General features: G+C 39.1%; 1 protein-coding gene and 1 long non-coding RNA gene across 3 annotated transcripts; one reads left to right on the top strand and one right to left on the bottom strand.

The window, feature by feature from the left end:
* Positions 1 to 215: 215 nt before the first annotated feature.
* Positions 216 to 18,209, bottom strand: stx18 (syntaxin 18). 2 transcript variants are annotated; one of them, XM_077530269.1, is made up of 11 exons: positions 17,954 to 18,209; positions 8,383 to 8,450; positions 2,589 to 2,704; positions 2,440 to 2,517; positions 2,303 to 2,369; positions 2,142 to 2,233; positions 1,762 to 1,853; positions 1,598 to 1,656; positions 1,437 to 1,506; positions 778 to 858; positions 216 to 698 (listed from the first exon to the last, which is right to left on the bottom strand). In XM_077530269.1, the coding sequence occupies exons 1-11, from the start codon at positions 18,104 to 18,106 to the stop codon at positions 603 to 605; spliced, it is 972 nt and encodes a 323-aa protein (XP_077386395.1). In that variant the 5' UTR covers positions 18,107 to 18,209; the 3' UTR covers positions 216 to 602. The 2 variants fall into 2 exon arrangements, with proteins under 2 accessions (XP_077386395.1, XP_077386396.1); XM_077530270.1 differs by lacking the exon at positions 17,954 to 18,209 and adding an exon at positions 8,597 to 8,615.
* On the top strand, positions 18,129 to 22,499 carry LOC144024162 (uncharacterized). Its single transcript, XR_013284692.1, has 3 exons — positions 18,129 to 18,726; positions 19,497 to 19,635; positions 20,411 to 22,499. It is a non-coding gene; the product is annotated as an uncharacterized LOC144024162 (long non-coding RNA).
* Positions 22,500 to 23,001: the final 502 nt, after the last annotated feature.

Raw genomic sequence — 23,001 nt, forward strand, 5'->3', positions numbered from 1 at the left:
AAAAAAAAATCATGACTGTTGGCCAGTTTGATATATCTGATGAACTTGTCACCTTTAGCAACACTAACCAGAACAGGTCTTGTTTTTCTGCTGCTCTCAATCTTGTCTGCAAACGTGACATATTTGAAAATACCAACTGTCTGTTATCACATTTCAGCCTGAAGTCAAGACAGATAATAGAAAAAGTCAGTGAAAATCGTTGTGAGATGACAATGTGAGTGATGAGCTGCTTTATTAGTCGTACAGTCTACTTGCTGAAGGCAAAACGTTCTCTGTCTGACAGTGAAGTAGGATTTATGGAAACATGATTGTTCTGACAAAAAACACAGGACTGTAAAGCTAGTGCAATTCTCATTTGAGAGGAACCTTCAAGTGCATTAAAGTTGTTTAAAAGGAGCCGCAACAGAACATGCTTCTGTTTTTCAGCCATTGACATGTTTGCCTTTTATCAAGCACCAACCAAAACGTGGCTGAATCAAAACGTGGCTGCCTAACTCTAGTGAAGAGGAGACCACAAGAATCTGTTAACAGTCTGGCGTTGTCGTGTACGTCTTCGTCATGTGACTGCCTTGTGCTGTGGTCCATGGTGGTGGTGGAGCCCGTTAGCTGTCATACCAATCCAGAAAGAGCAGCGAGAAAGAGCACATCACCAGGAAGAAGAGGATCCATACACGGAAGCCGGCATTGTTTTTGATCGCCTGGTGACACAAACAAAAGTGACGTTTGACACCAGACTGTGCCGGAATATAAAAGACGTGTTGTTCTCGGGAAGCTCACCTCTCGTATATCTTCATTGCCTTCTTTAACATTCTCCGTAGCGCCAACCACCAACTGATGAATGTTATCGATTTCAGTCTCCTGTCAAATGACAAGTGAGGAGCAACAAGTTAACTCATTTGCTCCCAAAAACGTATAAATACGTTCGATTTTAAATGTATTAAGTGTCCCAAAGACACATTTATACGCTTTTTGATGTTGTTGTTTTTTTTTTTTATGCTCGAGCATACAGAAGGCTTTGATGCAGCCTCTCAACTGCAGAGAATGGGTGGAAAAAATGGTAGTAATTACAAAAACGGCCAGCAGGTGGAAACAGAGTATAATAGATCAACCAGGGCCATGATGAAAACAATAGTAAGCAGATTTGTGACTCATTATGAAACTTTGCTATATTCTAATGCTAATTGAAACCGATAGAACTATATATTTTTTTACTGGTGAAAGAAGAACTTCTTTCTTTCATTTGGAGGGTTCCTTGCTTTTATAGCAATAGAACACAATATTCTGTGGGCCTTGCTAAATCAGTCAAAATCCAGTAAAACAGCCGGGAGCGAAGGGGGTTGCTTCAGTGAAAATGGCAGCGAGTGAATGGAAAAGAGAAAAAAAAACAAAAAAACAAAAAACAGCTCATGTTGAAAACAGTAGAAGCCGTAACTTACTTGTTGGAGGACTTTCTCAGAAAAGATTTCCTGCAGTCTTGAGATTTCAACAACCTTCCCCTCGATTTGCCTAGTGGAAGGACACAAGAAGCAAGAGTTGAATATAGTTGGCCATTTTGATATTTTTACCAGGTAACAATATTTGAGCTGTGGTGACTCACCTCACTTCATCTACCAGGTTGCTCATTTCACTGACCAGCCTCTGATTTTCCTGCTCAAACTGCACACATACAAATAACAATCAATCGGGTATGTTGCAAAATACAAGGTCACAAACAGTCACAGTTACATTTTGAATTCCAAATAAGTGTCAAGACTCACGAACCATTTGGATCTCTTCAGGCGAGAGCTCATCCTCCACTTTGCCTTCCTCCCAAAGGTTTGTGCTTTGGTCCAGCACCTCTGTTGCACTCTTGTCTAAATCACACAAACATCCACTCAATGTCAAGGAATCCTCAAGTTGTTTATTTCACTATAGCGTGTTGTAGTTGCTATACATATAGTTTGGTTCTCTGGACTGCCAGTAAAAATAAAATTCCAAATGTAGCGAGACTCAGAGTCATTACATTTACTTCGAAGTTCCTCATGGTGAGTTAGCAAAAACATGGAGGTCATGAATCACTGAGCAGAACTCTCAATGCACTAGAAAAGCCAAAAATAACAAATAGTATGCATGCAGCAAATAAACAGAATGTACTAACAAACCGGAGCTTTCCTCCTTCGCTGTTCTTTTCTCCTTTGGCTCCTGGTCCACTATTTTCTCCACACGACTGTGCTGCTCAGATCCCAGTCTTGACCTGAATAAAGAGTCTTGTGTTTATAATCAGGAAACGAGGATAAGTAACAAAATAGAAACAAACACTCACAGTCTCTTCTTGTCCACCATTCTCTTGACTCTGATGGCCCTCTGCTCCGAGTACAGCTTACAGACTCCTTGAAAATCATTCCAAACATTTGAATAGGCCATACACTACTACTTCATGATGGAGTTGCATCACCTCACCTTTCAAGTACATTTCAATGAGGTCCAAGATTGCGCCCCTGTGTTCTCTAATCTGCGCTGATGTCACCTGCTTCTCAGCTAGAAAGCATACAATACGACACAATGTAACAATGGAACGGACATCTCAAGTCCCTGCAGATGTTCTCCACCTTCTGTGCGCAGCTGCTTGATGGCCTCGGAACATGTCCGCATGAAGATTTGGGCATCCTGATCAATCTGATCACGTTCGCTATCCGTCATGCGGCTGAGATCTGATGAGATGAGACTGGAAGATACGTGATAAGGATCCTCAATACTGTGTAAAAATTGTAAAAACTTCAGATGAAAGTGAACTTGTGTGAAAGCTAACTACACAAGGTTAGAGGAATGTAATGATTAACTCAAACCTGATTTGAGTTGATTTTTTGGTCCTTAAAGATTTCACTTATTTAGCCCATTATAGCAATACAAACTTAATATTTTGTCTACAATGAATTTGATACTTTCATTATTTTTCATGTACAAATAGTACCTTTAAAAACACATTTTGCAACTTGCTGTCGACTGAAAATGACATCACAAGGGCTCAGATAACCAATTACAGTTCACCAGTTTTCTAGATTTGGTCATGTGACATTCACAAGCTGAGCTGTGATTGGTTACCTGAGCCCTTGTGATGTCAGTTTCAGTTGACAGCAAGTTGCAAAATGCGTTTTTAAAGGTACTATTTGTACGTGAAAAATAATGAAAATATCACATTTATTGTAGGCAAAATATGAATTTCTGACTGCCAAAAATGGCTAAATAAGTAAAGTATCCCTTTAAAGGAACACTTTACTTATTGATCCATTTTTAGCAGCAAAAAGTTGCTACTTTTTCAATAATTAATTTGGTGACGTGATTATTTTTTTATGTACATTTAATAACTTTTAAACCGATGTTAAAATGAATCGAACGCCGGCATGTTTGTTACACGTGACTAAATAACCCGGATGTTTACGTCACTAGTGTGTAAACGCTACACTATGGAAGCACTATGCAACGCAGCCGTGCATCTAGCGTCAAACCCGGAAGGATTAAACCTTATCGCTTCGATCCAACACGACAAAATAACCCTACCGAAGGAAAGTCTGCCTTGGATGTGAAAGTTGTGGCGCCAGATGGTCTTTTCGGGCACAAAATAAACTTTAACGAACGAGTGAATCAGGCGGGGGGTGGTGCGGGAGCTGCACAGGAATGGACAATCCGCTAATGAATGTGTGCTGTCTGGAAATGAAAGAACTCGAGGATCGGTTCCTTGCGGACAATCTCAACTGCCAATATCCAACAGGTAAAGTGACACACAGCACGAGCAATGCAAAACGTGTGGAACTGACGAACTATTTCAGGAAAAAGAAAAAATAGTAAAATTAAATGTATCATCGTTACAGCGCCCAACCTCCCCTAGCTGTTTTTTTTCTTTTCTTTTTTTGCGTAGCGTCCCGATGATGTAAACGAAAGCTTGCAAGAAGGTTGTGTATTAACCGTGTTTATTTATAGACAGAATGAAGTAAGGAAATGCGAGACGCCGTTACCTAGGCTGGTTATCAATGGTTTGGATCCGAACGAAATGCAAATGAAAGTGGAAGGCACCACAGGAAGAACAGCGGGACAGAACACAAATGTAGTACGTCGCACATGACACATGATAATGACACTAATCCACATTCTATAATTTTTTGGTTAAAATAAGATTATGAACATGGTCAGTTTGTTTAGTATAAACAACTTACGAGCTAATAAAACATAACGTCCTCGTCCCCGTACTTGACGATGTTCACACTCAAATGAATTATGAAATAAAACAGTCCGTGCAGTATAATAACAAATGCCGCCCCACCCCCGAAACATGCCTACCTTTCGCTTTAAATTTGCTTCGCTTCTCCGAGATCTTTCAGTGGCCGTAGTTAGACCTCGATTTGTGCCGGCTGTTGGGTGAGAGTGAAGGCTCCGTGTTGCTAGCAGTTGCGGAAGTAGCCGCCAGAGATCCTCCATCGGCTTGATTATTTCCCACGTCTGGTTCTTTAAAGATACTCGGTACTGTGTTGGGCTTTAGTATTAGGCGTGTGGCGTACCCCATCTCAAATTGTAACATATTTTCTTAGTCCTCATGCCTGAAATGTTCGCTGCGCGCACGCCTGCTTGTCCTTCGGGAGGTTGACAGCACTTAGCAAACAAACCATTGTCTACTCAAGTCGTTTTTTTTTTGTTTTTTGTTTTTTTAGGGGGGTCTCGCGGGTTTTTCCTTGCCGACGCCTTGCAAAATTTTGCAATACACAAAGGCATAAGTGACAGTTTGTGTCCTCCTCGTTGTTATGTCTGCGTGAACTACTGTTCGCCAAGCGAGTATACACACTTGTTACGTCACCACTCGGGGGCGTTCCAACACGGAAGTACTTCTATGTTGAAGAAAAGTTAAATAAATCAATATAAGGGTGTATTCTTCAGCTCTTATGCATTTTTCGTAGCTAAACTAACTATTTACTGCCGATCAAGCCATACATGTAAAATTAAAGGAGCCTTCCTTTAAAAAAATATATGCATTTGATCACCAAAAGATGTTTTAATTTTAACATTTACATTTTGTCCTTGTTACAAACATGAACTTTTGTAACTTTATTAACTCAATCATTTGCTCCCATAAACATATAAATTCATACTGTTTTAAATGTTTTAAGTGTCCCAAAGACGTATTTATATGTTTTTGTTGTTGTTTTTAATTAGAGATCGACCGATATGCTTTTTTCAGGGCCGATACCGATTCCGATTATCGGTAGTCAAGGAGGCAGATAACCGATATTTGAAGCCGATATTCATTTGCAGTAAAAGTTAAAATGTTGGCACCAAATTTTTGAATAATGCAAACCCTAACCGTTCTTTACAATGGATTCTCACACTACACTTTTCATTTTACATCCTTCTATCTGCAATAAGACGTTGGTGGCGGGGGGAGTTAAATGTGGGGGCCAATGTGACATTACCTTTTATAGCATTTGGGATACTTGTAGTTTTATTCTATAAATGTTATATTTTTATATTTTGAAGTAATAGGAGGAACCCTGTCATTCAAAATGTGCATCAGCTGTGGCATTACTTATTACTACAGCAAAAATAAATAAAAAAATTCCATGAGAAAAACTATTCATCCCTGAACACCATACAGTTCTTGTAGACCTTATTATGATTATTGTTATTGTTACCATATAGACAGTTTTGATAAGCTGAGGATCTTAAATCGAGAACAGCAATATCATGCTACTCCTCTCTACAAGAGAACTGTCAAAAGACACTTCATCATGTAGTTTAGTGCCACTTAGGATGCCCCAATCAACGCAGAAAAAGGTAGAGTAAAATAACTTGGTTATAATAATAGTAAGAATAACTTGGTTAAACAGACATTGTTGCGGTGGACCGCTGCCAGTTTCTGCTGTTTAATGTGTTTTACACTTATAGACACGTGTGTGTATATGGGCACACTATTCTCTCACTACTGTACTGTACTGTATCACTTAATGGCACAGATGTACTTGTCTAAGTAATAACTGGGCTGCAACATTGCTAATTCACATTAACAAGCACTATCTTAGCTGTCCACATGAATAGTTACTAACACACGAGAAAGTTATACAACACACCAAACATGAGCTCATTATTCAAAGTATGATGCACGTAACGAAATTACATCACTGAACATTAATTGCAGCCGTGTACGGCCGTAGATGTTACATATTAGTGGCATCCATTGAGAGGATAATGTCCCAAATGACGGCAGACATGACGTGAAAAGAGAGACAAAACGAGCAAATAAGCACACTATACTTTAGTGCACTTCTCTACTAATGCCAAACATACGGAAGAGGACACGTTCGTGTAGTTAAACGGTGTTTGAGACACTTAATTTGTTACGGAGCGGACTTTAACGAGGTGCACAACGAGCTGTCAATCAAATCGACGTCGAAGCTTAAGGCACACAATGGCAAACCAGTGCGACAAATAAACACAATATAAAGTAACTAAACGCTATTTAGTGTCATTGTGGCATCTCACTGCATAATAACCACTATGCAACAAGTAATGGACGTGACCCAGAATGCAATGTGTGCGTCACGAGAGGTAAATATAATGACGTTACTCTACTCTTAACATGGAACTAGACAATATAATAATGACAACTGTTAATATTTGGAACCTTTCTAACAAACATTATTTACTTAATTAAGTGAAAATGTGTGTGATTCCCTCCCCGAGTAGTTCAAGTAGCGAATTAGCTACTGGGTGTTAGCCTACATGCTAAGCTGAACACACCACTGTTAGCTAGCGGGGATTCAATGCAAGGCAATGCAGCTCCATTCATATAGTGCATTTAATACACAACATAATTCAATGTGTTTAGCTTATCATGGTGAAACGATCGGCGGAGTCTCTTCTCTTTTAACTTACCTTCGAAGCATGTGTCTGTCGCGTTGTGTACGTGGGTGCGTGCGTGTGTGACCGGCTACTGTGATACAGGCATACACTACTGATTGGTTCTGGCTCTTGCACGGCTAACCAATCAAATGCTGCTATGGGCGTTACATTGCTGGAGTTGGACTCCATAACAGACAGAGACGCTCTGGGCTGCATTCGAAGCGAAAAGACGGAGTTTTAAATGGATCGCTCATATCGGCCATCAGATTAATAAAACAGACCGATACCGATATGTACCAATATGTCAAATATCGGCCCCGATTATCGGCCCGACCGATTATCGGTCGATCTCTATTTTTAATGCTAGAGCATACAGAAGGCTTCTGTAAAAATGGCTGGGAGTGAATGAGTTTAAAAACAAACAAACAAAAAAAACTTTTAATTTAAATATTCAAAAGACTGTAGCAAATCTATCAAAATACTTGTGTATGTCTTTATGAATTCTGATTTAAAATTATGTAAAGGGCTAACTTGAAAGTTTTGCTTCTTTCTGTCCCTTCTCAAACTTGCATCTTATCATAGTGTGCTCTTTTTCTTTCCTTTGTTATGCTGTTTTTGCTGCGCTGAGACGAATAAAATTAAAGGACAAAGACTAAACAGATGTCTGTTCAACAAGTGTAACAACGAGGCCCTCTACTGGACTAGTAAGACACTAAATCAGCGACAAGTATTTCACCATGAATGTACGGCCACAGGCGATAAACACATAGACGATACATTACCTCATTAAGTAAACGAGGAGCCACTTACAAAACATAAAACATTAAATTGATTACTTACAAAGATCTAACCAAGTTTTTAGTGGTGTCTACACAGACCCACCAAACAATACTGGATATCCGCAAAACGTGTCTGTCGCAAAACGGGTCTGGCTACAGACGATGAAAATTTGCGCACGTATATGTTAAGCAGTTTACATCGATATTAAATCAATTTTTGATGTATCATTATATCCCCACAAGGTAGCTACAAAATTCTGATCTTTTTCATTCAGAAAATATATGACAGAATAGATGTGGCACTTTTTACATTTTGGCAAAGTAAAAGGTCAAGTTGGGCTAACTGAAAAAAATATTCTTGACAAAACAAAGTCAAAGAAGTGTAATAAGAAGGAAGCCGAAATTCAGATTGCAGGAACAGTCCAAGTAGATGAGACCTGCACACGCACAAATGGATTGTTGATGGGGTTTCCCACCGCTTTTGAAAATCAGGCTCCACCTAACTACACGACAGACATCTTAATGTTGAGTTAATGTGTTGTGGTTGAGACTTTTGGAGAGGAAGTCCTACAGTTTTTCCGGGACGTTAATCCTTCTCCGCTTGGTTGCACTTCAATTATTGCCGACAACTAGACTGGAGCCTGCTGCGAAAGACCACACGGCTTGTTGGGCCTCACATTTGACACTTGTATCAAATCTGTGTTTGTCAAATTTCCTACAATTGGTAGCGGAGGCTTACCTTCCCGCGCTCACATAATCCTTCCTGTGTTGCAGTAAGAAGTCTTTCAGCTTGGTGATGTTAATGATCTAGGAAAATACAGTGGGAAAGACATTACATTAAAAACATGTCAAACATCAAATTATCAAGAAGCAAGCGAGACTAAAACATAGAATTTTTCGCTTATTGAAGATGACAGGTGACCAATGTCCGTCCGCGAATTCACAATATTTACCTTTGACAATTCATCAGCACGCACGACGCACTAAATTCAAACTTGCCATTTCCCCGTCAAGCTGCTCTTATAAATAAAAGGCGAGCGAGCCACTGCGCACACAGTGCTGGCTGGCAGAGTGATCGCAAATAAGCTTTAAACTCAGGATGTGTTTCTATTTATCGCCGAGTGTATATGTGTACAGGGAAACCAAAGGAAACATGCTTCAATTCAATATTTGCGCCCGTAATTCAGTCAAATATGAAAAAAGAGCCAATTGCTTCCCGGTCTACAGAGTTCTGCTGGCAGTGCAGACCCATCACACAGCAGGCTCTGTTGGACGGCGCACAAGACACAAGTCGGACAAGCTCCGGATTGAAAAATGACACAATGGCTTTGACTGTGACGGGAGTCGGCGAGCGTGGGAGATTATTATGATAGCATAATGTCTTCGGCCTTCTACCTTTCCACTCTAACAACACCAATTATCTAATTGCCCAGGCTGTAAGCAGTAATCTGGCACCAGCTGTCTAATAATATCTCTAAACATCCATTTGAGCATCACAGAGACCTGAAGTGAGGTTTTATTTGAGCTGAGTCTGGAAATGTGGAGGGGAAAAAAAGGTGTCAGAATTTACAGGGCTAAGCAATTTGTTGGAGACATAGATGGCCTTTTTCTTACTTGCGTGACGTACAGCGTGCCTGCCGGCCGCCCGCTAATCCATGCAAGCTGACCCTTGTAATAATACAATTATTTGGGGTCAGGAGTTAATTGTTGTTCAGAGCAGTTAAGCTTGGGAGACGAATTATAGAGCGAGCTAAAATGGTCTTTTGGTTCAAAGACGTTCTAAACACGGCCTGTGTTGTGTGCTGTCTACGGGAATCAGAAAAAAACAGACGTGATGCTAAAACTGGCATTTACCAATCAGCAAAAAGCACTGCCAATCAAATTAACAAAAGATTTTGTTTGAAACTACACTTTTTTTAGTTTGAACCGCCATCATGCACAACATCACAGAAGAAGACATCAGCAAATGTTATACAACTAAACCGCAATAAGCCTCAAAGACATTTTAGATGCTTTAAAACAAGGTCCACATTAGCAAAATAAATAAATATATAAGAATAATTCTCCAGGATTTTTTTAAAGGGGAAATATAAATGCAAAAAATCTCCAGGAAATTATGTCAAGTCAGCAGACATTCAAAGCCACAAGATTCCTATCGGGTCGAAATACTTTTGTCCAACGTGACCATGCCCATTTTCACTTGATGACCAAGGTAAGGCGGAGCCTTTTGTTTTCATGTTTTATGGCTGTTAAATTTTCTTTTAAAGGGGATACTTCACGTATTTAAGCCATTATAGCAATAAAAAAGTTAATATTTTGTCTATAATTAATTTGATACTTCCATTATTTTTCATGTACAATTAGTAACTTTAAAAGCACATTTTTGCAACTTGTCGACTGAAAATGACATCACAAGGGCTCAGGTAACCAATCACAGCTCACCTGTTTTCTAGGTTTGGCCATGTCACATTCATAAGCTGAGCTGTGATTGGTTACCTGAGCCCTTGTGATGTCATTTTCAGTCGACGGCAAGTTGCAAAATCTGTTTTTAAAGGTACTAATTGTACATGAAAAATAATGAAAATATCAAATTTATTGTAGGCAAAATATTAATGTTTGACTGCCAAAAATGGCTAAATAAGTAAAGTATCCCTTTAATGTTTGAGTGACAAGCTAACACGTTACATAATCAGTCATGACCCTTAAACTAGTTGTTTGGTCATTGATGTAGTAATTGGGCTATATTTATACTTTTACTATTTATTTATAAATTACAGCAAACACCTTGCATCTCTGTACATTTTTTTTCTGGCACAGACTGATAAAATGTTTCCCTTGGGGATTGTCTTCCCACTCCCCCCTTTGATGGTTCTTTTTGTTGTTGTTAAAGTATATGATTTTTTTTTTCAAACTATGAGCTGTTCAAAAACTCCTTAATGTCTTAATCACAAGCTGAAACAATTCCATCTATCCATCTATTTAATTAGTTAGCGGCTAGCTAGCTAGCGTGCCTTCTATGGGTGAAGCTTCCTATAAAACATCAGGTAAGGGACAAAAGTGTACCTGCTCCATGCCTTAATCACAAGCTGAGAAAAATAAACATAGTGCAGCTCAGCTTCTAGCTAGCAGACATCATGGTTTCCCATACTGTACACCAACAATAACAATATACAACAACAACAACAACTAAACAAAACACCGTAACAACTTCTCCCAGGCTCTTCGAGAAAAAAAAAAAAGAAAAAAAAAAAAAGACGCGATTTGCACAGAGGAGTCCAAGATGAGAATCATTACATGAACACTTGATTCTTAATTCCAATTGGAATGTCGAATAGATTATTTTGGATCAATGCCCCAGAACCACAGTACAGTACTTTATACTGACTTGTAATGCATTTGTAAATATTGTAATGCAACTATTGGCCAGCAGGTAGTGCTAAATCCCCAAAGTAGAATTATATGAAAGTGCCTAGCAAGAGTGGCGTGTGCGCGTGTGTAGAAATGCACAGCAGAGTGCTGCTCTGGGGGTTGAGCTGTCTCCAGTGTGTATACATTGGAGCTCGGATTCCCAGCACAAGCTCAAGGGCTTGCAGGGGGTCAGAGGGATCAATTGCTCTTGTAACTTAAGACCATAAAGAGCAAGTAATTCCTCAACAATGAGGAAGGAGGTGGCCTTGCGCATGTGTATGGATGAACATGCAACACGGTGTGTGCGCATGGATGTGAGACAGCTTGCAAGTAAAGGAGAAGGAGACAGTCTGCCGGGCGAGGTCTAATCTCGACATCATCAAAGACCCCCACTTTACCTCCTCACTTTCTAGTTGGGCCTGCAGCCTCGATTGAGCCCAAACAAACCATCAGGAGGGATTATTATGAGCGAGACAAGAGAAAGGGCTTAGTTAGCAGATTTTTTTCTCTCTCCAAATGGCTTGAATGACTCTTTTGTTTTGTTAAATCCAGGTAACTGACACAATTAGATGATGACTAACTTGAGTCATTTGAAATCCTAAAGGCTATTTATACTGTCGCCATGCCATGTTGGATTCAATTATGCAGGTCTGATACAGAACGGAGACCTTAGCAGTGATGACATGTTGATTTTATTTTGAAGTTTGTGTACATTTCCCACGGCCTTTATTTATTTATTTATTTATTTTTTCTTGTTTTCCGGGGTACATTGCAATCCCCTGCAAGAATCTGGTTGCCATAGTGACACTACATGAAACTTAAAGCAGCATATACTGCTCCAAAACTGATACTGAACTTTCAGCATTAACGGTGCCTTTAACTCATTCACTGCCTTTGACAAGTATACTTGTCAATTGTATTTTTTAGAGCGGTGCTAAATGGGGGCGAATCTGAGCATGCTCCACTGTAAATATCAAACTTGGAAACAACTTTACTGATGCCCAACCACCGGTAGATGACATCATAGCCCCATTTTATAGGAAATAAACACAGTTTCAGAGTCCATGGGAGAAATGGCTGTATTTTGGCAAACCTACATTTTTCTGCTGTCAATTATAAAAGAACGGGACGGGACAAAAAGTAGGGAGTCTATTCTGTTATCTGGTAGATTCGGTTTATATATAATTATTGAATGGAATATCACGTGAGTATTGGAAATGTAAAAATTTTCTATAATGACTGGCAGTGAATGAGTTAAAGATGCCTAAATTAACGTTTTTCCTGTCGCTGAGAAATTCTGAACATTATGGTGACGAGAAAAACGGTTTGAGAGTATCAAGAGTGTTTGAGAGTGTCTGGCAACAAGACTCACTGCGTGCCAGCACACCCTCGTAGTGAAATATGGGCTTAAGCCAAATATTTATAAAAAAACAAAACAAAAAATAAATAAATCTATAACTATACTGTAATTATAAAATCAGCTGCAGCTCCAGTATGGAGGACCAAACTGCCAAAATTAAAAATAAATACATACGTGACTAAATAAATAAATGAATAAAAGTAAAAATAAAAAGAGATATTAAAAATATAGTTAAAACATAGGTAGAAAAAATAAATATAAATGGAAATAAAAATATTATAAAAAAATATATTTTAAAAGATTATGTATTTTTAAAATAAATGGGCTCGCCATTGCAAACTGCCTTTCAATGGTCGATGGAGCAGTTCGGTGAACAAGGAAGTCTCTCCGTCTTGCATGGAGAGCCCAGCAATGTACGACTATCTTGTCCACTATCACCATGACTTGTTGTCGGGCAATTCAAGTTGGAAGTTGTACAACATTTCATCCAGACAGAGTGTCTGCAGCATGAAATAAAGAAATGTGAGCAGAGAGTCATTTTGGAATTGTATTTTTATATCCATTTTTATTCATTTATTAATTTTGGTAGTTTTGGTCCTCCTTACACCAGTGTGACGACAGTGCTACATAAATGGCCACAATAAAAGATGTTAAAGACCGCTGGAGGAGCCAGTTTTGGAATGTCGATACTAAAGGCCCAGCAGGGAACCAGGCACCACGCTCTCTACACACAATTTAACAATTTCAGAGTGACCTCCAACCATTTAAACTTGAGAAGGGAAGCATGCTGTGGAGAGGGACGAGGTGAGCAGTGAAATGAAGATCACTGTGCCCTCAAGCGACCCCTTTGAGGGGAAAGATTCCCCTGACCAAACCCTAATGCACGCTTCACTACAGTCGCTCTCATCTAGTTAGGAATGCTGTTTAGTTGCAATTTCTTTTGAAATAAGCTGAATTTCAGTCGAGAAAAGTGCGGTGCATTTGTCAAATTCAATATGTTCTTTCTATTTTTGTGACGCTCCAAAGAGCGTTCTGCATGTCTAGGAGGGCACCAACATCTGTTGCACATTAGGTGCCGGCCGTCAACATTGTTGCCGGGGACCTAATTTAATATTTTCTCTGTTTTGATCTTCCACCTTTAATCACTGGCTCTTGGGAGGATCGGCTTTCCCCAAGAAATTGTTCGAGAGTAGAAAGCAAATGTTATTCCAGTATGTTTATGGAATCGTGCATGCGAAGAGAGGACTCGCACACAAAGAGAAATGCTTGACGTGGGCGAAAACCGCAATAGAACCGTAAGCAGTCAGGACATTCCTAACTGGCAATTTAAATTTCTCCGCCGAGATGGTTGCAGATGATATGTGCAATGCGAGTGAAGCAGCAGTAGGGGGGGAAGAGAGCAGGGGACCCGCACCACAGGATAGAGTAGGGTTTCTTTGAATCAGCACCGCTGCTTTTATTAAACCACCATTCCTAATACCAATGTAACATAACATAACAAAAAGTTGGTTGTGCAGGACTGAGGTGAGCGGGCTCATGTTTGATGGTTGACATCAGGCACAACTTAAAGTCCAGACTCCCTGAGGGAAATGTAAAGTGCTTCTTCAAGGCGCCTTTGAAGAGGTTTGTTTTCGTGGAGCTCATGTTAGGCAAAGGACTCCTTGCTGTATAAGTAGCCATCAAGACATGGAGAAAAGCCTTTTTAGGATGGAAAATACCAATCATCCTTTGCCAACCATTGATATATGCCTGTACATCATTGGCGCTCACCAGTTTTTTGACAAGGTTACCGAGCTGACTCTTGACTGTGGTTCATTTTGTCATGTTTTACAGCCAATGGCATAAACACAAGTTTTCCCAAGCATGTGTTCCATCTACTAGGGGACGGGGGGTGTGCCAAAAAAAACTGATTCTCATAAGAATTGTGATTCTCATTTACTACGATTCAGAATTTATATCCCAAACTGTATTTTATTTAATTATTTTACACTGTCTTGCCCTTGTTTGCGTGTACCTTAATTGGGAGTGCTGTTGTACATAATTTGGCCACTTAGGGTCAGTGTGGTTCCGCGCGTTCTGATACATTGTTAAGTTGTAGCCACATTAGAGAATAGAAGAAAAAAGTCACAATCAAGTTATGCCAATAAATGTTTTTTTTGTTTTTATTTTGTTTTTTGCAGCGTAGGAAGAGCATATGCCAGTGAGTAAGGTTAAGATGCTTCTCTGTATCCATTCCTGAAACGTTTTTGTATGAATAGCCATATTTTGGGTGATAAAAGTGCCGTCAGTAGCGCACTAATTAGCACTAGCGAGTCAATGACGCCTTCCATTGTACGTTAGCTAGCTTCGTTCGGGAAACAAGCTAAACAACTTTGCATTTAAGTGTTCACTGCGTGAAATTTTCTTCGTTTTGTGTGTTTAGATTAAAGGCCTCAGTATGCTTCTGCGAGAGGCTCGCGTGGAGGGGTCACGGCGTAACTCCGCTCGTGCGTTTGCCTTCCGACTTGTGCGCAATACACATCTGTGTCTGCTGGAGTTTCACACCAAGTCCCGCTGTCGCGATGGCTGGGACGCCACAGAGTGGCGATTCCTATGCATTTTATGACGGATTCAGGAAGTTCAATTTAATTCAGAAACACGAAACAAAGCCGGGGGGAGAGTAAGTTAATCACCGTGGCAATTAATTATTGCCAATTTGCACCGGTGTCGGCCGTAAACTCACCAAAACACAACAGCCATGCGCTTAGCGAACACAATTTTATTTTATTTTATTTTTTTAAGTTATTGTTGTTTTCCGCCTCTCGTCCCAGGCACATATCCACATGCACAGCCGTGGTCTCCGAGCAGGAAGTCGATTTGCGGCGCCAGTTGCCTTCACGGAAACTATCTGGGCGGGGGGCGGGGAGAGAGAGAGAAAAAAAAAGAAAAAACGCCATCGAAGGGACCAATCAGAAGCGAGCTACGCCCCGCCATCTACGGCGTTCAAGGATTGGCGAAGTGTGCACCGCAGCCGGCCACGAGCGACGCAGCACTTAAAATTCATGGCTCGCGTCGATCATGTGACCTACGGCGATCATCAACGCAAGAGCAAACGTGGAGGCATAAATTAGGCTTTACATTTAACCTCAACTGGAGTGTAATAAACGGCTTGATAGGGTAACAATAGTATTGTTAGTTTGAGTTCATGTTGCTTGGGCGACTGATTAGAGTGAGGGAAAGCAACACACTACATGAAGTAAGGTATACTGAGCATGTGCTATGAGCCAGGAATAACAATACTGTACTGTGTTGAGTTATGTAAATAAATACAAGTAAGCAAGTCATTGCTTTAATTGTCCACACTGTATGATCAGTGAGAATAGAACTGTGTGAAACAGATATGAACATTGGACTCTTTTTGAGGGACTGTTCGCTGTCTGCTAAACTTTACTCAGTCTGCTCAATGAGGGCAGAATATACTATAAAAGCTATATATGTATATTTAGCTTAGTGATAGAAGGATATGGTTTTCTCAGGGCAGATATCGATACCAGTTATTAGTAGTCAAGGAGGCTGATAGCGATATTCATTTGCAGTAAAAGAGAAAACGTTAGTGTCAAAATTATACAAAAAAAGTTTGCTTTTAATTTTAAGCATATAAAGAATAGACAGCTTTGTTTACAAATTATAACAAAAATGGCAGGGAGCTTCAGGGTCATCTGCATGTGTTAAGCTAAATTAAAAACTAATTAAAAAGCAAGTAAAGTCTTCTACTACAAATAAAGTTTTCAAAAATGTCATTATAATTTCTTAATTTGGATTTTTTTTTAAGTTTAGGGAGTTCACAGAGTCTGCATCATCTTTTATGAAGTAAAAATGTAAATAAATTCCTAAATGAAAAATGCATGCAAAATTGCGAATGTAGCTAATTTTGGGTTTTCGTCAGGGTTCGTAAAAGGTTTCAAACAGACATGTGACACTGTGACTTTTGTTATTATTGTTTTACTCAGGTATTTTGCAGCTTTATAATTTATATTTTTTCTTTACAAAAGGTATTTATTACTGTGTTCATTTTCACTAACTAATACGTGTATTTGTTCAGTACTTCTCTTTTTTCATGTCGAATTTAATTTGTATTTCTTATTAATAAAATAATAAAAGGTGAAAAACCAAATCATGACTCATAATTAAATCATCCTGATATTCTATTTTTGCAATATCACCATGTCAAAGGAGAGAATCTGAAGTTTGAGCCTCCTAACTCAAACGATTTTCGAGTTATAGCTCTTAAAAGTTTGGGTGCCACGCCCACTTCTACGGTCCAGGAATTGCACACTAAATTTTGGAACATATGTGGAGGCCTGCATCGTTTGTTTTAAAGTAGGTACAGATCTCTAAAATGTAATATCTATGTATTCTGGCCTTGTCTATCAGAATGATAAAATACATTTTTTGTTGTTGACATTTTGGGGGGGGGCCTTATCCTGGAAATGCTTTGCGTTGGTGGGGTTTCAACTGATTTATCATCGTATTTGGGAACTCTGTATTTAGAGAGTTTCAAGGCACTCAGGCCTTTGGTGGGGGTACATTAAGCACTCCAAACTCCAAAGTTGGTCATGTGGGCATATGATGATCAACAGTCACCTTTCATCAACGTTTTGACTCTGAGTCAATAAAAACTTCAATTGGACATAGAAAACTATGAACCAACTAAGCTTTTGCATTTGGTAATATTGTGGGATATTTTCTGAAAAATACCGAGCCCAGAAAGCAAAATAGGTCAATTTCCATGTTTAATTTCATGCATAACCTGGAAGTATATTTTACACAAGACTTACTATCTCATGGCTTATAAAGCACTTGGGGAAACCCAGCCTTATCCAATATGAATAATATCAGCCACACTCACTGATGGGCTGACCCTTCCAATATCACATACTGGCCTACTTCTAACATTTTGATAATCCATGGTACCTTTACCAGATCTGTCTTGACATAACCAAACACATACGCTCACGGACAAGCACCTTAAAGTACTACTGTGGGTATCAGCCAAACATTGCAAACTTGTTGAGATTAAATGCTGCCTACTTCACTCAAGAACAAATCAGCAATATACTAATGCAAGGAACTTCACATTTCAATGTCAGAAATCACCACCAACTGTAAAATCTTTAAATTAACCCATCATAAAAAAGGAGGGCAGAATATTCTGACTCGAAGAAGAACATGCATTTTAGCACGGCACACAACAACCTAGAATGTAAATAATAATTTAACCGACAGTATCTAAGATATCGAGGGGAAACGAGGATACTATTAGCGGTGCATCACTCGTATGAGCCTGCAAATGAATAGCGACTGTAGGACGCCAACGTGAGCATTTAAACACAGTAGCTACAAAAGCAATTAAGAGAACGTTTTTGTCTTTTGCAAAACCGCGTGCTTTGTATTCCGACAAATGGACATTGACAAGCTTTCGTGGATGACAATTTTACCGTTTATATGGAGCTTGTGTCTGCGCTAGCATGGTTAGCTGCAGTTAGCTCGAGCAAAGGCTTACCACTTCTTTCGCCTTCGGAGAGAAGCCATTCTTGGGTCGGCTCCGCTTAAAAATCTCATCTTTGGTAGAATCGAAACCAATTCCTATTGCCTTGTTTCTGGTTTTGACTGTTTTTACACTGGCTTTAAAAAGTAGCGTTATATCCACAGCCATGCTAGCAGCGCAGGGATTCCTGTAAACAAATTGACACGTCACCCGGACGTGACGTCACCACCACGCGACGAGTCCGACGCCGTTGTTTACACTCCGCTCTAGGAACAAAAAGGCTTCAAATCTCCCCTAGGTTTAACGCATAACTACGACTTAAGCGTGTTTGGGACACCATATTTTACACTCTTTTATGTGACCGTTATAAAGATGCGCGTGACCGTATATTGATTTCGAGTTGTTTACGTTTTAAATGTCAGTTTGATAGACTGATATAGACTCTTAAGAGCTCTTGACTTATTCGCGACTCAATTTGTAACTTTGTTACTGTATTCCAGTAACTTAATTAATCATGCCACTCCAACTTGAGGCATTGTCAAGCAGGAAGCGTAGACCCAATTGGACAGATCAGGAGTGTTATCTTCTTGCTCAGCTAGTCCACGAAAGAAAAGAAGTAATCAGATTGAAGCGCACCAAACGGCAGGCCTGGGACGAGATAACACACACCATCAACTCAGCCTTTCCACAGATGCAACGAACAGCGTTTGACTGCAGCAAAAAGTGGGAAAATCTGGTGGCAAAGTCAAGGGAGGAGGTTAAACGACAGAAGATGCACACAGGGACAGGTGAGTAAAATTTACAACCTCTTGTTACACTGAGTTCCAAATTACTATGCATGCATGATTTAAGTGAAATAAACACGTGCAGTTATCAATATTTTGTGTATATGGGCGGAGGGGATAAACATTAGCGGCGGTCTCAGAAATACATGATCAAACAGTTTCATTCATACCAATAAATTCCTACTACCTTGTAATGTCCAGATGGATGGATGGATGGTTGGTGAATGATTGCTATTTACCAACGTATTTAAAAAGAATGGTATAAAAAGAAGCACCTTGCCTCGGCCAGTTGCTGCACAAAATACCATTGGAGCTGTGGCTCCTCTGGGTATCAAGGAGGAAATCTTGTGGTTTTGCCAGCATCATCACTTGACCTCAATTCAATTGAGAACCTATTGAGCATCCTTGAATCATGTAGAATCTAAGACAGTATATGGCAATTAAGGTAATCTTTAAAAATCTATTTTAGAACAGTTATTCAATTAGAGCATGCAAAAAAAATACTGTTGTCATCATGGGAGTTTTGGTTTAAAACTCTAGGTTATGTAAACTAATGTAATTGTTAATTATTTTAAAATATATTAATTGAAAAATGCATAGAGTAGACTGCTTAGTGGAATTAAGTATAATGAACAAATAAATACATACAAAAATAATTACAATTAATAATTTGTATTACTAACACATTGTTTGCTGTCAATATGGCTGTATATTTAAAATTCCATATACCTTATTGAATGTGCAAAGTTACATAAAATTGTTGCTTTTCACAGATGATGACCTGTCCCTGGATCACTTCAGTGCTTTGACCCAAATTGTGATTTCTGTGATGAATCCTTCAGTAGAATCTGTACTGCAACAAGATGAAGATGACTCCCAACACTTTGACTTGTTGGAAATGCAACAAAACAGGTGTTCTATCACTACTGTATATTTTTATTGGTATATGCCACGGAAGAGGCGGGACGGGATTTTGCACATCAGTTTGTTTCTGGTCCGGGTTGCGAACACGCAACCGAGGGGCACAAAGTCGGAAGCACAAGTATTCTTGACGCAGCCCACACGTCGCAAACCAAACCGGAAACAAACTGATGTCCAAAAATAGTCCTGCCTCTTCCGTGGCATATACCCGATAGCAGAATATGGTGGTACCTTGACCTACAAGCGTAATTACTTACGCAGTCAAGCTTTCAATTCAGTATGCTCGTATATCATATCAATTTTCACCATTGAAATGAATTGAAATGTCATTAATCACTTCCATCTCCCAATAAGAACAGTTTTTTTTTGTTTTTTTTTGGTTATATGATTTCCAAGAATAAAAATGGCACTGTATTGTAAACGATATATAATAGCACAATTAGAAAAAAACATATATTAAAAAAAAAAACTGATTTTATAAAGTGTATTTGTGTGACATGTACTTTTATTGGATCATGGCAGGAGTTTAATTGTTTGTCCCATCCAGTAAACAGCTGAAAGTGCATCTGCAATTAGCATTGTCATTTTTTTTTTTACAATTCCCTCAAGCAGCGCCGTATCTGAAGCTCATTCTTAATTAAAATTTTGGCTTGCAATAGAAAGCAAAAACTTGACTAAGCAACGAGTTGTAACTCGAAAAACTTCTAAGTTGGTACCACTGTTATATTACATTTAACTACAATTTACAATTTTTCTTCCCTTTTAGTGGCACTATGGATGGAAGCATGTTCACAAGTGGCGAACAGTTTCAAGTTAAACAAGAGCAGGCAGATCTTGTGCTGCCTGCTTATGGAGCAGATCCATCCACGACTGTACCGGAACAAAATATGACCCCTTCAGTACAGTTTAGCCCTCATTATCCTGCCGCCTCTGGAGAACAGTCAAATTCCTACTGCTTTCCTTGCGCACATGCATCACACTGCAACACTTCACAAGAAAGAATAGATTTGGAAATGTCTGTGCTAAGAAGACATGAGGAAGTCCTCAAGCTTCAAGAGGAGTATTATACGCTAAAAATTCAGCGGATGAAGAAGCAAATGGCAGAGTCTTCTCTACAGGACTGACATTTTTCTACCTGTTGCGTCTTCTTGTGGGTTGAGTGCTTTGATTCATTAATTTATTGTGGTTGGGCACTAAATAGTATAGTTGTGTAGTATGTAATTTATATTTTGCCTCTGCGAATATGGTGAGCACGCTGTTTGCAGGTTTCAGGGACAGAGTCGTGATGCAATTAGCAAAAATTAGCAAGTAATGGATGCTGACCCTCAAAGACACAATTACCGGTAATTAATTATCTATATTAATGGATTACTGCGATTGGCTGGTAACCAGCTCAGGATGCCCAAAGCCGGCTGGGATAGGCTCCAGCACCCCCATGACCATGACTTGTGAGGAGTATGCGGTCAAGAAAATGGATGGATATTAATTAACACTAATATAAATATTAGGGATGTTTGATACTATTTTCTTTTCAGACCGATAACATTATGAGTAGGTAATCAATTCCAGTAGTCACCATGCCGATAATAGTACCGATACCACTAGTATTTTTGATACATAATATAATATATCCCAATATAGTGTTTTTCCCTTAATATTGCATGAAATTAATGGAAATTTTCTATTCTTCTAATTTCTCCTACAAAAGAAAAATAAGGCTGGTCTCTGCATCAATACCGATACCTTATTAGTACTTGTCCGTCCGTAATACATGTACTCCAAACTATGATTACAAAACACCTCTAATTCAATTTTAATCTCATCTTGCTACATAGTCATTACAAATAAATTACTTGTGGGATTTATGCTTGAAAAACTGCATCGAAGATAGGATCGGGCAGGCCCATGAATAGCAAACATCCGCGTATAATTGATTTTTTTAAACCCAAAAAATTACTGAACAAACAAAATGCTGCTAAACATTTATTGTGTTTTTCATGGGGGGAAAAAAGGAGGAATAGTGTATGTGTAATTGTAATTGTGTAATTTTGGTTTTCTCTCATTTTTCATGAGCTGAATGAGACAAAAGTGCCCAAGTTTGATCCTCGAGAGCCCCTATCCAGCCTGTTTTACAGATCTCCCTCCTCCAATGCAGCTGAATCCAATGATTAGCTCATCAGCAAGCTTTGCAGAAGCCTGATAACGATCCTGATCATGCATCAGGTGTGTTGGTGGAGAGAAACATGAAAAACAGGACCGGACTTTGGCACGCCTGATTTAAGACTTTTTCTTTTCATTTCTCTCAATTGTTGTTCAGAAATCCGATCTATTAGTGAGCACTTCTCCTTTGCTGAGATGATCCACCCACCTCACTCACCAGTAAATATAAAATCAATCTGATCACATTCAAGTGAGATCTAAGAACGTTTGCAATCTGTGTAACATTTGGAAAATATGTCATGGAAAATACTGTATCTTGCTTCATCCAAATTTAGTGCTGACTTATTGTGGCCAGGCATGGTGCTTTTCTGATGAGGTCTACTTACCTCATAAGTCATTTTGAAAATGATGATTTACAGTACTTGCATGTTTTGAAAAGGGAAGGCAACTAGTGTGTTTTTCTCTGTGGGAAATTGGGTTTCATGCTGCTTCATAGCATTTACTCTCGAGTGCGAATTTGGAAGCAGTAAATGTTTGACTTGCAATACCCCAACATGAAAACTGTTCATGCCAATGTAAATACAGTTGAAATAATGTCCGGTCTAGACAAAAATGTAGTAATTTGTGCATAATATTTGTCATAAATCACTGTATTTGTAAATGACTGAGCCTTGCACTCAAATGTAAGCACTGTAGCCAAGACTCTTTTTTTTTTTTTTTTTTTTTTTTAAATAAAAGTCTCCTATTTGCTGTGTGGTTTGCTCATTTCCTTTGTTAGTATTGAAGCATGCATACTGTATGTTCAACCGAACTCGAGGGCTGCCACTGTCTGTCCAGTTCTGCCACTTCAGCATTTAAACCATTTATTTTTCATTCATTCTATTTAACTTTGGCTGTAAAAAGCGAACAGCTCTTCACAAACCCACTTGTGTTAAAACTGGGGAGCATAATTGAATTTGTGATACTGAATGTTTTGATATGAGCTGTCTTTCCAAGTTTTCTCTCAGCACATTTGAATTGTCAAGCAACAATGGCCTGTTGTAGCTGGCGGTTGTAGGAAACTAAGTCACAGGCATGTGCAGAAATTCCCATTGATCCTTTTCTCTGTGAGCCCTTCACAATATTTTCTGAAAGCTCTTAATCACATAAAAACGTTAATTATTAGCTTACTTTAAAAAAAAGTGTGACTATGTTATG

The sequence above is a fragment of the Festucalex cinctus genome, chromosome 8 (genome assembly GCF_051991245.1).
Source record: "Festucalex cinctus isolate MCC-2025b chromosome 8, RoL_Fcin_1.0, whole genome shotgun sequence".
Classification (NCBI taxonomy): Eukaryota; Metazoa; Chordata; class Actinopteri; order Syngnathiformes; family Syngnathidae; genus Festucalex; species Festucalex cinctus.

Bases quoted from the DNA above. Each gene is read 5' to 3' on its own strand.
- stx18 (XM_077530269.1), bottom strand. From the start codon at position 18,106: ATGGCTGTGGATATAACGCTACTTTTTAAAGCCAGTGTAAAAACAGTC. The intron at 859-1,436 runs GTAAGTTACGGC...GTCATTTGACAG, and splicing joins CTGAGAAAGTCCTCCAACAA to GAGACTGAAATCGATAACAT. The intron at 699-777 runs GTGAGCTTCCCG...TTGTGTCACCAG, and splicing joins GCAATGAAGATATACGAGAG to GCGATCAAAAACAATGCCGG.